The sequence below is a fragment of the Somniosus microcephalus genome, chromosome 33 (genome assembly GCF_052327205.1).
Source record: "Somniosus microcephalus isolate GS21.2 chromosome 33, FLI_Smic_1.0, whole genome shotgun sequence".
NCBI classification, from domain to species: Eukaryota; Metazoa; Chordata; class Chondrichthyes; order Squaliformes; family Somniosidae; genus Somniosus; species Somniosus microcephalus.
This window is the reverse complement of record NC_141019.1, coordinates 39,132,958-39,149,773: the sequence shown is the minus strand read 5'-3', so window position 1 is coordinate 39,149,773 and position 16,816 is coordinate 39,132,958. Positions and strand designations below refer to the sequence as shown.

Here is a 16,816-nt window from a genome sequence, read left to right as displayed (position 1 = left end):
GTCGCGTCCCGGATGACTGAGTACGCTCGGTGGTTCACCTTGGAGATCAGGACAGACAGTTTGTCCGCATCCGTTACGACCGCAGTGGAGGCAGTCAGGAATGTCTCGAAGCACGTGAGCAAACTTGGTGGAAGCGTCCGCTTCCCGACTGTCCAGGTCCAGGCATGCTGGTGTGAGGATCTTCTCCATTATAAAAAATTTAGTTAATAAAATTGATGCGCCATCAATTACTCAAAAGACTGAGGTTAAGCGAGTAACAACCAGGCTTTTATTAACTAAAGAATGAAGGTCTAGTCTCGAGTGGTCGACCCGTCCAGAATACTAAGGGACTGGGAGGTAGTCACTTATATACCTGGAATAGTGGGAGGAGTCAGCCGAGGCATGTCCAGACCTGTACCTAGTGGAATACACATACACATACAGACAGGTATAACAGTGGTTTACCACACCCGCTGCAGGGCTTTCCGGTCATAGTAGCTACAGCTGCCATACCATACTGTGATACAGTTCGTCAGGGTGCTCTCTATTGTGCAGCGGTAAAAGTTAGAGAGGATCAGGGGTGACAGGTTACATCCCTTCAGCCTCCTTAGGAAATATAGGCGCTGCTGGGCCTTCTTCACCAGAGAGGAGGTATTGAGGGACCAGGAGAGGTCTTCCGTGATGTGGACTCCGAGGAACTTAAAGCTGTCCACCCTTTCCACCACAGCCCCATGGATGTGGATGGGGGTGTGACTTCCGCCTTTAGACTTCCTGAAGTCCACAATGATTTCTTTGGTTTTCTTGATGTTCAGGGCCAGGTTGTTATCGGCGCACCACTTCACGAGATGCTGGACTTCCTCCCTGTAGGCTGACTCATCGTTGTTGGTGATCTGGCCAACCACCGTGGTATCATCCGCAAACTTGATGATGGTGTTGGAACCATGAACGGCCACACAGTCGTGAGTGAAGAGAGAGGAGGGGGCTCAGCACACATCCTTGTGGGGCCCCCGTGTTCAGGGTCAGGGGGAGGTGTGGTTACCTAATTTGACAGACTGGGGTCTGTTTGTTAGGAAGTCCAGGGTCCAGTTGCAGAGGGAAGTGTTCAGGCCAAGAGTTTGGAGTTTGGTGGCCAGCTTGTTGGGGACGATAGTGTTGAATGCTGAGCTGTAGTCTATGAACAGCATTCTGATGTAGGTCTCCTTACCATCAAAGTGATTCAGTGCCGAGTGCAGAGCAGTTGTGATTGCATCCTCCGTTGATCTGTTTGCACGATAGGCAAACTGGTGTTGGTCAAGAGAGGCGGGAACACTGGCTTTGATGTGAGCCAGGACCAGTCTCTCGAAACACTTCATTATGATGGGTGTGAGTGCGACAGGTCGATAGTCATTCAGGCACATCACAGACGTTTGTTTTGGCACAGGAATAATGGTAGCGGTCTTGAAGCATGTAGGGACTACTGCCTGGGCCAATGACAGATTGAAGATGGCGGTGAAGACATCAGCCAGCTGATCAGCACATTCCTTGAGTACCCGTCCAGGGATAGAGCGGGGGAATGGGACTGACTGGATCGCTCTACAGAGAGTCGGCACGGACTCAATGGGCCGAATGGCCTCCTTCTGTGTCATTTTGATTCAGCCATTCCCATTTACACCTCCTCTAGACCCATCTTTTCTTTCTCGATTTGCCTCCTTTTGCCTTGCACCACCAACCCCTTTTATCATTTAATCTCTCCCGCCTTCCACCCTATCGCAAACCCTCCATTTTGATCTTTCTTCCCCCCGCCCCGATACGTGGACTCTCGTTTCTCTCTCTCTCTCTCCGCGGAACGTTCTCCTGTTTCGAGCGTCCCGCGGGTATTCCGCTGTCCGGGAAAATGGCGCGATCAGAGTAACTCAAAAAAAAGGAGCACACAAGAGCCGGGAGGGTTGAAAAGAGAGCAAGTCGTTTGTTTATTCCGCCGGAATTTGAAAAGAATTACAATTTCAGAAAGCGATAGTGCGTCCTGAAGGTTCGGCGCACTAAGTGTTACAGAGCACCGGCTGTACCGCAGGTTAAATTTTTTTAAAAATCAGTATTGTTACAATCATCGCTCACAATCAGCGGAGAAAAAACAGAAGGGCTCCAACCTTAATCCAGTCCCACCACCATAGGAAACTAAAACATCGAGCGCCCGTTAAAAATGACTTTAGGCAATTATCCGAGAATATCAGGAAAAGCAGCTGGCTTTAAGTTTCCCCGACGCACTAGCTATAAGCGGAGCGGGTCTTTCGGAAATTTCACAGCCAGCTCCCCGCCGGTGTGGCCATCCCGTGCTGGCGCGCGCGACGCGCACAGCACGATCCCGCTGGTTTAATAGAAGCAAGGGTTCATTTCGATTGGTTCACCGAGCAGAATAATCGCTTTCCCCCACACCCACCGCCACCAGTCCCGTCGCTCAGTCGGAATCACTGCTGGAGGAGGAGGAGGACGAGGAAGAATGCTGTTAACAAGAAAGAGAAAAAAAAGATTCATGTTGTAGGTTGACTGTTACTCTTTCAAAAAACAGAACTCCCCGACCAGCGCACGCCGCACTGCCAACCAAGAAACTATACTTCTCCATTTTTATTTTTAATTGTAACATCGCCCACATCTCTGCCCCACCCCCCCTTGCCTCAGCTCATCCGCTGCTGAAACCCTCATCCATGTCCTTTGTTACCTCCAGACTCCGATTATTCCAAGGCTCTCCTGGCCAGACTCGCGCCTTCCGCCCTCCGTAAACCCTGCTTGCCCCCCCGCCCCCGCCCACCCCGTGTCCTAACCTGCACCGAGTCCCGTTCGACCGTCACCCCCACTGTGCTCCCCGACCAGTCCTTGAGTGTATTCAATGCTGAGATCGATAGATTTCTGTATATCAAGGGATATGGGGATAGTGCGGGGAAGTGGAGATGAGGTCGATGATCAGCCACGATCTCACGGAATGGCGGAGCAGGCTCGAGGGGCCGAATGGCCGACTCCCGCTCCTGTGTATTTGGACTTTCAGAAGGCTTTCGATAAAGTCCCGCATAAGAGATTAGCGTGTAAAGTGAAGGCACATGGGATTGGGGGAAAGGTACTGACTTGGATAGAGAACTGGTTGGCAGACAGGAAGCAAAGAGTTGGAATAAACAGGTCTTTTTCTGAGTGGCAGGCAGTGACTAGTGGGGTACCGCTGGGATCGGTGCTAGGACCCCAGCTATTCACAATATATATTAATGATCTAGATGAGGGAACTAGATGTAATATCTCCAAGTTTGCAGACGACACAAAGCTGGGTGGGCGTGTGTGCTGTGAGGAGGATGCCGAGAAACTCCAGTATGATTTGGACAGGTTGGTTGATTGGGCAGATGCATGGCAGATGCAGTATAATGTGGATAAATGCGAGGTTATCCACTTTGGTGGCAAAAAACAGGAAGGCAGATTATTATCTGAACGGCAATAGATTGGGAGAAGGGGAAGTGCAACGAGACCTGGGTGTCCTTCTGCACCAGTCGCTGAAGGTAAGCATGCAGGTGCAGCAGGCGGTTAAGAAGGCAAATGGTATGCTGGCCTTCATAGCGAGAGGATTCAAGTACAGGAGCAAGGATGTCTTGCTGCAGTTGTACAGGGCCTTGGTGAGACCACACCTTGAGTATTGTGTGCCGTTTTGGTCGTCTTATCTGAGAAAGGATGTTCTTGCCATGGAGGGAGTGCAGCGAAGATTCACCAGGCTGATACCTGGGATGGCAGGAATGACGTACGAGGAGAGATTGGGTCGATTGGGCTTACACTCACCGGAGTTTAGAAGTTTGAGAGGGGATCTCATCGAAACTTATAAAATTCTAACAAGACTGGACAGACTAGATGCAGGAAGGATGTTCCCGATGGCAGGGGAGTCCAGAACCAGGGGTCACAGTCTAAGGATAAGGGGTAAGCCATTTAGGACTGAAATGAGGAGGAATTTCTTCACCCAGAGAGTGGTGAACCTGTGGAATTCTCTACCACACAAGGCAGTTGAGGCCAGTTCATTAAATATATTCAAGAAGGAGTTGGATATATTTCTTAAGGCTAAGGGGATCAAGGGAGATGGGGAGAAGGCAGGGACAGGGTACGGAATTTGGATGATCAGCCATGATCTCATTGAATGGCGGAGCAGGCTCGAGGGGCCGAATGGCCTACTCCTGCTCCTAGCTTCTATGTTTCTAAAGGCCGTACCCCTACACCGTGAAGCCAACCAACCTTGCCGTGTTTTCCGTGTTTCCCATGCTTGTCGTGCTTCTTGTCCTTCTTGTCCTTCTTGCCGTGTTTCTTGTGGTGCCCGCCAGGGTAGCCTCCATGGCCGGCCATACCTGCCGGCATTCCCGGAGGGCAAGGGTAGGGCTGGGGGAAAGGGCCCATCGGCTGGGAAGGGTACCCCGGTGGGTGGCCTCCGGGATAAGGGTACCCGGGCTGGCCCGGGGGAGGAAAAGCAGGATGGCCCGGCGCGGGTCCGTGGGGAGGTCCCAGGGGAGGTCCGTGAGGAGGTCCGAGGGGAGGACCGGGGGGGAAGCTCCCAGGTGGATAAGCTGGATTTCCCCCTGGAGGTTGTGCCGGATAGGACTGTGGAGGATATTGGCCGGGCTCACCTGGGGGAAAAAACAAACACAGAGAAACAAAAACACTGAGTTAAATCATTGCGACCATTTAAAAGGCATTTCTCCCGCGCCTTTCCCCACATCAGGACGTCCCAAAGTGCCTCACACCCCATGAAGTACTTTTTTTGAAGTGTGGTCACTGTTGTAATGTAGGAAAATGCGGCAGACAATTTGCGCACAGCAAGCTCCCACAAACAGCAATGTGATAAATTACCAGATCATCTGTTTTTTTTTAGTGATGTTAGTTGAGGGATAGATATTGGCCCCAGGACACCGGGGAGAACTCCCCCTCCTGCTCTTCATCGAAATAGTGGCCGCGGGACCTTTTACATACACCAGAGAGCGCAGACGGGGCCTCGGTTTAATGTCTCACTCAAAAGATGGCACCACCGACAGTGCGGCGCTCCCTCAGTACTGACCACCCAACAGTGCGGCACTTCCTCAGTACTGCCCCTCCGACAGTGCGGCGCTCCCTCAGTACTGCCCCACCGACAGTGCGGCACTCCCTCAGTACTGCCCCTCTGACAGTGCGGCGCTCCCTCAGTACTGCCCCACCGACAGTGCGGCGCTCCCTCAGTGCTGCCCCTCCGACAGTGCGGCGCTCCCTCAGTACTGCCCCTCCGACAGTGCGGAGCTCCCTCAGTACTGCCCCTCCGACAGTGCGGCGCTCCCTCAGTGCTGCCCCTCCGACAGTGCAGCGCTCCCTCAGTACTGCCCCTCCGACAGTGCGGAGCTCCCTCAGTACTGCCCCTCCGACAGGGCGGCGCTCCCTCGGTACTGCCCCTCCGACAGTGCGGCGCTCCCTCAGTTCTGCCCCTCGACAGCGCGGTGCTTCCTCAGCACTGCCCTCCGACAGTGCGGAGCTCCCTCAGTACCGCCCCTCCGACAGTGCGGCGCTCCCTCAGTACTGCCCCTCCGACAGTGCGGTGCTCCCTCAGTACCGCCCCTCCGACAGTGCGGCGCTCCCTCAGTACTGCCCCTCCGACAGTGCGGCGCTCCCTCAGTACCGCCCCTCCGACAGTGCGGCGCTCCCTCAGTACTGCCCCTCTGACAGTGCGGCGCTCCCTCAGTACTGCCTCTCCGACAGTGCGGCGCTCCCTCAGTACCGCCCCTCCGACAGTGCGGCGCTCCCTCAGTACTGTTCCTCCGACATTGCGGCGCTCCCTCAGTACTGCCCCTCCCACAGTGCAGCGCTCCCTCAGCACTGCACTGGAGGTGTCAGTCCAGATTTTTGCGCTCAAGTCTCTGGAGTGGGACTTGAACCCACGACCGTCTGACTCAGAGGCAAGGGTGCTGCCCACTGAGCCACTGGCTGACACTACAGGACAGTGGGTGAGTGCTCCAAACGGTGAAAGGATGCAGTGCGGAGAAGCTTACTCTGCAAACTCCTTACAATGAATATCGGGAGCAGATTCGGGCTGATCGCACTGAGTCCCGTTAACCCACCATCCCCACTGTGCTCGCTGATCTACACACGGTCACATTCCAGCAATGCCTCGATTTTAAAATTCTCATCCTTGCTTTCAAATCCCTCCCTGGCCTCCTCGCCCCCTCCCCATCTCTGTAACCTCCTCCAGCCCCTACAACCCTCCCTATCTCTGTATCCTCCTCCAGCCCCCTACACCCCTCCCTATCTCTGTGACCTCCTCCAGCCCCCGACAACCCTCCCTATCTCTGTAACCTCCTCCAGCCCCATACAACCCTCCCTATCTCTGTAACCTCCTCCAGCCCCCTACAACTCTCCCTATCTCTGTAACCTCCTCCAGCCCCGACTACCCTCCCTATCTCTGTAACCTCCTCCATCCCCTACAACCCTCCCTATCTCTGTAACCTCCTCCAGCCCCCTACAACCCTCCTTATCTCTGTAACCTCCTCCAGCCCCATACAACCCTCCCTATCTCTGTAACCTCCTCCAGCCCCTACAACCCTCCCTATCTCTGTAACCTCCTCCAGCCCCGACAACCCTCCCTATCTCTGTAACCTCCTCCAGCCCCATACAACCCTCCCTATTTCTGTAACCTCCTCCAGCCCCCCAACAACCCTCCCTATCTCTGTAACCTCCTCCAGCCCCTACAACTCTCCCTATCTCTGTAACCTCCTCCAGCCCCTACAACCCTCCCTATCTCTGTAACCTCCTCCAGCCCCCTACAACCCTATCTCTGTAACCTCCTCCAGCCCCCTACAACCCTCCCTATCTCTGTAACCTCCTCCAGCCCCCTACAACCCTCCCTATCTCTGTAGCCTCCTCCAGCCCCCTACAAACCTCCCTATCTCTGTAACCTCCTCCAGCCCCATACAACCCTCCCTATCTCTGTAACCTCCTCCAGCCCCCTACAACCCTCCCTATCTCTGTAACCTCCTCCAGCCCCTACAACCCTTCCTGTCTCTGTAACCTCCTCCAGCCCATACAACCCTCCCGATCTCTGTAAGCTCCTCCAGCCCCCGACAACCCTCCCCATCTCTGTAACCTCCTCCAGCCCCTACAACCCTCCCTATCTCTGTAACCTCCTCTAGCCCCCTACAACCCTCCCTATCTCTGTAACCTCCTCCAGCCCCTACAACCCTCCCTATCTCTGTAACCTCCTCCAGCCCCTACAACTCTTCCTGTCTCTGTAACCTCCTCCAGCCCATACAAGCCTCCCTATCTCTGTAACCTCCTCCAGCCCCCTACAACCCTCCCTGTCTCTGTAACCTCCTCCAGCCCCTACAACCCTCCCTATCTCTGTAACCTCCTCCAGCCCCTACAACCCTCCCGATCTCTGTAACCTCCTCCAGTCCCTTTAGCCCTCATTATCTCTGTAACCTCCCCTAGTCCCCTACAACCCTCCCTATCTCTGTAACCTCCTCCAGCCCCTACAACCCTTCCTGTCTCTGTAACCTCCTCCAGCCCATACAACCCTCCCTATCTCTGTAACCTCCTCCAGCCCCCTACAACCCTCCCGATCTCTGTCACCTCGTCCAGCCCCCGACAACCCTATCTCTGTAACCTCCTCCAGCCCCTACAACCCTCCCTATCTCTGTAACCTCCTCCAGCCTACAACCCTTCCTGTCTCTGTAACCTCCTCCAGCCCATACAACCCTCCCTATCTCTGTAACCTCCTCCAGCCCCTACAACCCTCCCTATCTCTCTAACCTCCTCCAGCCCCACAACCCTCCCTATCTCTCTAACCTCCTCCAGCCCCTACAACCCTCCCTATCTCTGTAACCTCCTCCAGCCCCATACAACACTCCCTATCTCTGTAGCCTCCTCCAGCCTCTACACCCCTCCCTATCTCTATAACCTCCTCCAGCCCCTGCAACCCTCCCTATCTCTGTAACCTCCTCCAGCCCTACAACCCTCCCAGATCTCTGTAATCTCCTCCAGCCCCCTACAACCCTCCCAGATCTCTGCGCTCCTCCAATTCTGGCCGCTTGCGCATCCCCCCGATTTCCATCGCTCCACCATTGGCGGCTGTGCCTTCAGCCGCCTGGGCCCCGAGCTCTGGAATTCCCTCCCTAAACTTCTCCCTCTCTCTCTCTCTCCTCCTTTAAGACGCTCCGTAAAACCCCCCTCTTTTACCCAGCTTTTGATCCTCTGTCCTAATATCTTCTCAAGTGGTTCGGTGTCAAATTTTGTTTGATAATCGCTCCTGTGAAGCACCTTGGGACGTTTTACTATGTTAAAGGCACTGGATAAACGGGAGTTGTGGCTGTTTTCTGAGCCTCCCGCCACCTTTCTCGCTTAGCACCAAAGGCCAGCTCACACCCCATCCCCCTCACTCCTCTCTCCTTCTCCCCCCCCCCGCCACACTCCCAAAAGTGCCGACTCTCGCTGGGTCACGGTGACTCACCAAGCGGGTCCTGACTCGAAGTCTCGTCCGCCCTCTCGGGTGGACGTATAAGATCCCGCGGCTGCAATTTTGAAGACGAGCACGGAGGGGAAAGTTCTCTCCCCTAGAGTCAATATTTATCCCTCAACCCAACAGCACTAAAAAAAATGATCTCAGTGCTGTGTGCGGGAGCTTGCTGTGTGCAAACTGACCGCCGCGTTTCACAATATATATGAATGATCTAGACGAGGGAACTAGATGCAATATCTCCAAGTTTGCAGACGACACAAAGCTGGGTGGGCGTGTGTGCTGTGAGGAGGATGCCGAGAAACTCCAGTACGATTTGGACAGGTTGGGTGATTGGGCAGATGCATGGCAGATGCAGTATAATGTGGATAAATGCGAGGTTATCCACTTTGGTGGCAAAAACAGGAAGGCAGATTATTATCTGAACGGCAATAGATTGGGAGAAGGGGAAGTGCAACGAGACCTGGGTGTCCTTGTGCACCAGTCACTGAAGGTAAGCATGCAGGTGCAGCAGGCGGTTAAGAAGGCAAATGGTATGTTGGCCTTCATAGCAAGAGGGTTCGAGTACAGGAGCAAGAATGTCTTGCTGCAGTTGTACAGGGCCTTGGTGAGACCACACCTTGAGTATTGTGTGCAGTTTTGGTCACCTTACCTGAGGAAGGATGTTCTTGCCATGGAGGGAGTGCAGCGAAGATTCACCAGGCTGATACCTGGGATGGCAGGAATGACGTATGAGGAGAGATTGTGTCGATTGGGCTTATACTCACTGGAGTTTAGAAGATTGAGAGGGGATCTCATCGAAACCTATAAAATTCTGTCAGGTCTGGACAGACTAGATGCAGGAAGGATGTTCCCGATGGTCGGGGAGTCCAGAACCAGGGGTCCTTGTCTAAGGATAAGGGGTAAGCCATTTAGGACTGAAATGAGGAGGAATATCTTCACCCAGAGAGTGGCGAACCTGTGGAATTCTCTGCCACAGAGGGCGGTGGAGGCCAGTTCATTAAATATATTCAAGAAAGAGTTGGATATATTTCTTGAGGCTAAAGGGATCAAGGGATATGGGGAGAAGGCAGGGACAGGGTACTGAATTTGGATGATCAGCCATGATCGCATTGAATGGCGGAGCAGGCTCGAAGGGCCGAATGGCCTACTCCTGCTCCTATCTTCCATGTTTCTATATTCAAGGCGGAGATCGATAGATTTTTGGGCTCTCGGGGAATCGAGGGATATGGGGATCGGGCGAAGAAAGTGGAGTTGAGGTTGAAGATCAGCCATGATCTTATTGAATGGCGGAGCAGGCTCGAGGGGCCGAATGGCCGACTCCTGCTCCTAATTCTTAAGTCTTATGAGATATCAACACAACTCCCTCCAAAAGCCTTGCACCTTTACCATTCCTCAATTCTACCGCCTTTCTCCTCCCCGATCAGCCTCCTTTCCGTCTTTCTAATGGTGTAATAGTGACTTTAATCAATATAATAGCACCGAATAGTTTATTTGCACCCCATGATATTGAGGAGACAGGGTTGACCATTACCCACCTGGTTGGTTCCACATTTTAACTGAGGTGATCCGTCTGCAAGAGAAAGACAAGAACCCTCAGTACTGCCCCTCCGACAGTGCGGCGCTCCCTCAGTACCGCCCCTCCGACAGTGCGGCGCTCCCTCAGTACTGCCCCTCCGACATTGCGGCGCTCCCTCAGTACTGCCCCTCCGACAGTGCGGCGCTCCCTCAGTACTGCCCCTCCAACATTGCGGCGCTCCCTCAGTACTGCCCCTCCGACATTGCGGCGCTCCCTCAGTACTGCCCCTCCGACAGTGCGGCGCTCCCTCAGTACTACCCCTCCGACAGTGCGGCGCTCCCTCGGTACTGCCCCTCCGACGGTGCAGCGCTCCCTCAGTACTGCCCCTCCGACAGTGCGGCGTTCCCTCAGTACTGCCCCCTCCGACAGTGCGGCGCTCCCTCAGTACCGCCCCTCCGACAGTGCGGCGCTCCCTCAATACCGCCCCTCCGACAGTGCGGCGCTCCCTCAGTACCGCCCCTCCGACAGTGCGGCGCTCCCTCAGTACCGCCCCTCCGACAGTGCGGCGCTCCCTCAGTACCGCCCCTCCGACAGTGCGGTGCTCCCTCAGTACCGCCCCTCCGACAGTGCAGCCCTCCCTCAGTACTGCCCCTCCGACAGTGCGGCGCTCCCTCAGTACCGCCCCTCCGACAGTGCGGCGCTCCCTCAGTACCGCCCCTCCGACAGTGCGGCGCTCCCTCAGTACCGCCCCTCCGACAGTGCGGTGCTCCCTCAGTACCGCCCCTCCGACAGTGCAGCCCTCCCTCAGTACTGCCCCTCCGACAGTGCAGCCCTCCCTCAGTACCGCCCCTCCGACACTCCCTCAGCACCGCCCTGGGAAAATATCAGCCTGGAATTTTTATGCTAAGTCTCTGGAGTCGGGGACTTGAGCCTAAAACTTTCTGGCTCAGAGAAACAAAAGATAATTAACGATCCCTCAACTGGGGCAGAGAGCGAAGCTCTGCAAACAAGGTTGAAGCTGGATTCAATCCAAGCCCAGCCCAGCTCAAGTTTGCAGATTCAAGCTCCATGGCTCCCACTTTTTCCCGGAGGCGTTTCCTGCCCCTTTTGCCCGGCTCCAGGAGCCTGGATTCAGCTCCTTCCAGGGCCTGGATGGTGTCGCTCAGTGCGGCTGCCTACCTGCTGGCGAGAGTCCGAAGTCCTGGAGCCTGGGGTTCGGCGGCGACAGAGACTGCGGCAGGGGGAGTGCCTGGGGAGCGTCCGGCGTCACAGGGCGGTGTCTGCGTGTGGGAGGGACCGCAACAGCGCAGCTATACTGCGGGCAGCGCACTATCACCATCATAGACCGCAGTTAGACCGTGGGCAGCGCAATAGCACCTCGCAGAGCTCAGCTAGACTGCAGGCAGTGCACTATCACACCACAGAGCGCAGCTATACTGCGGGCAGCGCACTATCACCCCACAGAGCGCAGCTACACTGCGGGCAGCGCACTGTCACCCCACAGAACGCAGCTATACTGAGGGCAGTGCACTATCACCCCACAGAGCGCAGCTATACTGCAGGTAGTGCACTATCACCCCCACAGAGCGCAGGTTTACTGCGGGCAACGCACTGTCACCATCACAGAGCGCAGTTAGACCGCGGGCAGCGCGACATCACCCCCACAGAGCGCAGCTATACTGCAGGCAGCGCAATAGCACCTCACAGAGCTCAGCTAGACTGCAGGCAGTGCACTGTCACCCCACAGCGCGCAGCTATACTGCAGGCAGTGCACTATCACCCCACAGAGCCCAGCTAGACTGCAGGCAGTGCACTATCACCCCACAGCGCGCAGCTATACTGCAGGCAGCGCACTGTCACCCCACAGAGCCCAGCTAGACTGCTGGCAGCACACTGTCACCCCACACAGAGTGCAGCTAGACTGCAGGCAGCGCGATATCACCCCCGACAGAGCCCAGCTATACTGCGGGCAGCGCACCGTCACCCCCACAGAGCGCAGCTATACTGCAGGCAGTGCACTATCATGCCACAGAGCGCAGCTAGACTGCAGGCAGTGCACTGTCACCATCACAGAGCGCAGCTAGACTGCAGGCAGCGCGATATCACCCCCGACAGAGCCCAGCTATACTGCGGGCAGCGCACCGTCACCCCCACAGAACGCAGCTATACTGCAGGCAGTGCACTATCATTCCACAGAGCGCAGCTAGACTGCAGGCAGCGCGATATCACCCCCACAGCGCGCAGCTATACTGCAGGCAGTGCACTATCACCCCACAGAGCCTAGCTATACTGCAGGCAGTGCACTGTCACCATCACAGACCGCAGCTAGACTGCAGGCAGCGCACTATCACCCCATAGAGCGCAGCTAGACTGCAGGCAGCACACTGTCACCCCCACAGCGCGCAGCTATACTGCAGGCAGTGCACTGTCACCCCACAGAGCGCAGCTAGACTGCAGGCAGCGCAATAGCACCCCACAGAGCCCAGCTATACTGCAGGCAATGCAATAGCACCCCACAGCGCGCAGCTATACTGTGGGCAGCGCAATATCACCCCACAGAGCGCAGCTAGACTGCAGGCAGCGCACTGTCACCCCCACAGAGCGCAGCTATACTGCAGGCAGTGCACTGTCACCCCACAGAGCCCAGCTATACTGCAGGCAGTGCACTATCACCCCACAGCGCGCAGCTAGACTGCAGGCAGCGCAATATCACCCCCACAGAGCGCAGCTATACGGCAGGCAGTGCAATAGCACCCCACACAGAGCCCAGCTAGACTGCAGGCAGTGCACTGTCACCCCCACAGAGCGCAGCTAGACTGCAGGCAGCGCACTGTCACACCACAGAGTGCAGCTATACTGCGGGCAGCGTGATATCACCCCCACAGCGCGCAGCTATACTGCAGGCAGTGCACTATCACCCCACAGAGCCCAGCTATGCTGCAGGCAGTGCACTATCACCCCACATAGCCCAGCTAGACTGCAGGCAGTGCACTGTCACCCCACACAGAGCGCAGCTATACGGCGGGCAGCGCACTGTCACACCACAGAGCGCAGCTAGACTGCGGGCAGTGCACTGTCACCCCCACAGAGCGCAGCTATACTGCAGGCAGTGCACTATCACCCCACAGTGTGCAGCTAGACTGCAGGCAGCGCAATAGCACCTCACAGAGCCCAGCTATACTGCGGGTAGCGCACTGTCACCCCCACAGAGCACAGCTATACTGCAGGCAGCGCACTATCACCCCACAGCGCGCAGCTATACTGCATGCAGTGCACTATCACCCCACAGCATGCAGCTATACTGCGGGCAGCGCGATATCACCCCACAGAGCGCAGCTATACTGCAGGCAGTGCACTATCATCCCACAGAACGCAGCTATACTGCAGGCAGTGCACTATCACACCAGAGCGCAGCTATACTGCGGGCAGCGCGATATCACCCCCACAGAGCACAGCTATACTGCGGGCAGCGCACAGCTATACTGCGGGCAGCGCACTGTCACCCCCACAGAGCTCAGCTATACTGCAGGCAGTGCAATAGCACCCCACAGAGCCCAGTTATACTGCAGGCAGTGCACTATCACCCCACAGTGCGCAGCTATACTGCAGGCAGTGCAATATCACCCCCACAGAGCGCAGCTAGACTGCAGGCAGTGCAATATCACCCCCACAGAGAGCAGCTATACTGCAGGCAGCGTTCTATCACAACACAGAGCGCAGCTAGACTGCAGGCAGTGCAATATCACCTCACAGAGCGCAGCTAGACTGCAGGCAGCGCAATATCACCCCACAAAGTGCAGCTATACTGCGGGCAGCGCAATATCACCCCACAGAGCGCAGCTATACTGCAGGCAGTGCACTATCACCCCACAGAGCACAGCTATACTGCAGGCAGTGCACTATCACCCCCACAGAGCGCAGTTATACTGCAGGCAACGTATTATCACACCACAGAGCGCAGCTATACTGCAGGCAGTGCACTATCACACCACAGAGCGCAGTTATACTGCAGGCAGCATATTATCACACCACAGAGTGCAGCTATACTGCAGGCAATGCACTATCACCCCCACAGAGCGCAGTTATACTGCAGGCAGCGTATTATCACCCCACAGAGTGCAGCTATACTGCAGGCAGTGCACTATCACCCCCACAGAGCGCAGCTAGACTGCAGGCAGCGTACTATCACACCACAGAGCACAGCTATACTGCAGGCTGTGCACTATCACCCCACAGAGCGCAGCTAGACTGCAGGCAGCGTACTATCACACCACAGAGCACAGCTATACTGCAGGCTGTGCACTATCACCCCCACAGAGCGCAGCTATACTGCAGGCAGTGCACTATCACCCCCACAGAGCGCAGCTCTACTGCAGGCAGCGCACTGTCACCCCCACAGAGCGCAGCTATACTGCAGGCAGTGCACTATCACCCCACAGACCGCAGCTATACTGCAGGCAGTGCACTATCATCCCACAGAGCGCAGCTAGACTGCAGGCAGCGTACTATCACACCACAGAGCGCAGCTATACTTCAGGCAGCGCAATATCACCCCCACAGAGCGCAGCTAGACTGCGGGCAGCGCACTGTCACCTCACAGAGCCCAGCTAGACTGCAGGCAGTGCATTGTCACCCCCACAGCGCGCAGCTAGACTGCGGGCAGCGCGATATCACCCCCACAGCACGCAGTTATATTGCAGGCAGCGCGATATCACACCCACAGCACGCAGCTATACTGCAGGCAGCGCACTGTCACACCCACACGCGCAGCTATACTGCAGGCAGCGTACTATCACCCCACAGAGCCCAGCTATACTGCAGGCAGCGCACTATCACCCCACAGCACGCAGCTAGACTGCAGGCAGTGCACTATCACCCCACAGAGCGCAGCTATACTGTGGGCAGCGCACTGTCACCCCACGGAGCGCAGCTAGACTGCAGGCAGCGCACTGTCACCCCACACAGAGCACAGCTATACTGCGGGCAGCGCGATATCACCACCACGGAGACCAGCTATACTGCGGGCAGCGCACTGTCACCCCACACAGAGTGCAGCTATGATAGCAAAATACTGCGGATGTTGGAAATCCGAAATAACAACAGAAAATGCTGGAAAAACTCAGCAGGTCAGGCAACATCCGTGGACAGAAATTTGAGTTGCCGTTTCGGGTCGAACCCTTCTTCAAAACTGGAAAGAAAAGATGGATCGGAGGCAGGGCTGCGATCGGACAAAACTTAATAAAAGAAACAAAAGAAGTAAAAAAGGGACAATGAAAGGTGCTAGAAGCTAGACGAGATGATAATAGGCTGAGATTGGGTGTAAAGTGTACTGGCAGGGCAAGGGATAGCTGTCAGGTGTGAGAACGAAACAAAAGGAAAGGGGGTGGGGAAAGGAGTGGAAAAATTACAAGAAAAAATGAAATAGGGGCCGAGGTTATGACCTGAAATTGTTGAACTCGATATTGAGTCCGGAAGACTGCAGAGTGCCTAATCGGAAGATGAGGTGCTGTTCCTCGAGTTTACGTTGAGCTTCCGTGGAACAATACAAGAGGCCAAGGACGGTGAGGTCCGAGTGGGGAATGGGGCGGTGAATTAAAGTGACAGGCGACCGGAAGCTCGGGGTCACCCTTACTGACTGAACGGAGGTGTTACTTCTACTTCTCGCAATCTAGTATACTGTATTCGCTGCTCACGATGCGGTCTCCTCTACATTGGGGAAGACCAAACGCAGATTGGGTGACCGCTTTGCGGAACACCTCCGTTCAGTCCGTAAGGGTGACCCCGAGCTTCCGGTCGCCTGTCATTTTAATTCACCGCCCCATTCCCCACTCGGACCTCACCGTCCTTGGCCTCTTGTATTGTTCCACGGAAGCTCAACGTAAACTCGAGGAACAGCACCTCATCTTCCGATTAGGCACTCTGCAGCCTTCCGGACTCAATATCGAGTTCAACAATTTCAGATCATAACCTCGGTCCCTATTACATTTTTTCTTGTAATTTTTCCACTCCTTTCCCCCCCCCCCCCCCTTTCCTTTTGTTTCGCTCTCACACCTGGCAGCTATCCCTTGCCCTGCCAGTACACTTTACACCTAATCTCAGCCTATTACCATCTCGTCTAGCTTCTAACACCTTTCATTGTCTCTTTTTTACTTCTTTTGTTTCTTTTATTAAGTTTTGTCCGATCGCAGCCCTGCCTCCGATCTATCTTTTCTTTCCAGTTTTGAAGAAGGGTTCGACCCGAAACGTCAACTCAAATTTCTGTCCACGGATGTTGCCTGGCCTGCTGAGTTTTTCCAGCATTTTCTGTTGTTATTTCAGAGTGCAGCTATACTGCGGGCAGCGCGATATCACCCCCACAGAGTGCAGCTATACTGCGGGCAGCGCACTGTCACCCTCACAGAGCTCAGCTATACTGCAGGCAGTGCAATAGCACCCCACAGAGCCCAGTTATACTGCAGGCAGTGCACTATCACCCACACAGAGCGCAGCTATACTGCAGGCAGCGCAATATCACCCCACAGAGCCCAGTTATACTGCAGGCAGTGCACTATCACCCCACAGAGCGCAGCTATACTGCAGGCAGTGCAATATCACCCTACAGAGCGCAGCTATACTGCAGGCAGTGCAATATCACCCCCACAGAGCGCAGCTAGACTGCAGGCAGTGCAATATCACCCCCACAGAGCGCAGCTGTACTGCAGGCAGCGCAATAGCACCCCACAGTGCCCAGCTATAGTGCAGGCAGTGCAATAGCACCCCACAGAGAGCAGCTATACTGCAGGCAGCGTACTATCACACCACAGAGCGCAGCTAGACTGCAGGCAGTGCAATATCACCCCACAGAGTGCAGCTAG

General features: G+C 55.4%; 1 protein-coding gene across 1 annotated transcript; it reads right to left on the bottom strand.

Moving 5' to 3' along the window:
- Window positions 1-2,003: 2,003 nt before the first annotated feature.
- Window positions 2,004-11,242, bottom strand: prr13 (proline rich 13). The gene is made up of 4 exons (XM_085973098.1): window positions 11,142-11,242; window positions 9,982-10,016; window positions 4,213-4,598; window positions 2,004-2,458 (listed from the first exon to the last, which is right to left on the bottom strand). The coding sequence occupies exons 2-4, from the start codon at window positions 9,995-9,997 to the stop codon at window positions 2,414-2,416; spliced, it is 447 nt and encodes a 148-aa protein (XP_085829224.1). The 5' UTR covers window positions 9,998-10,016; window positions 11,142-11,242; the 3' UTR covers window positions 2,004-2,413.
- Window positions 11,243-16,816: the final 5,574 nt, after the last annotated feature.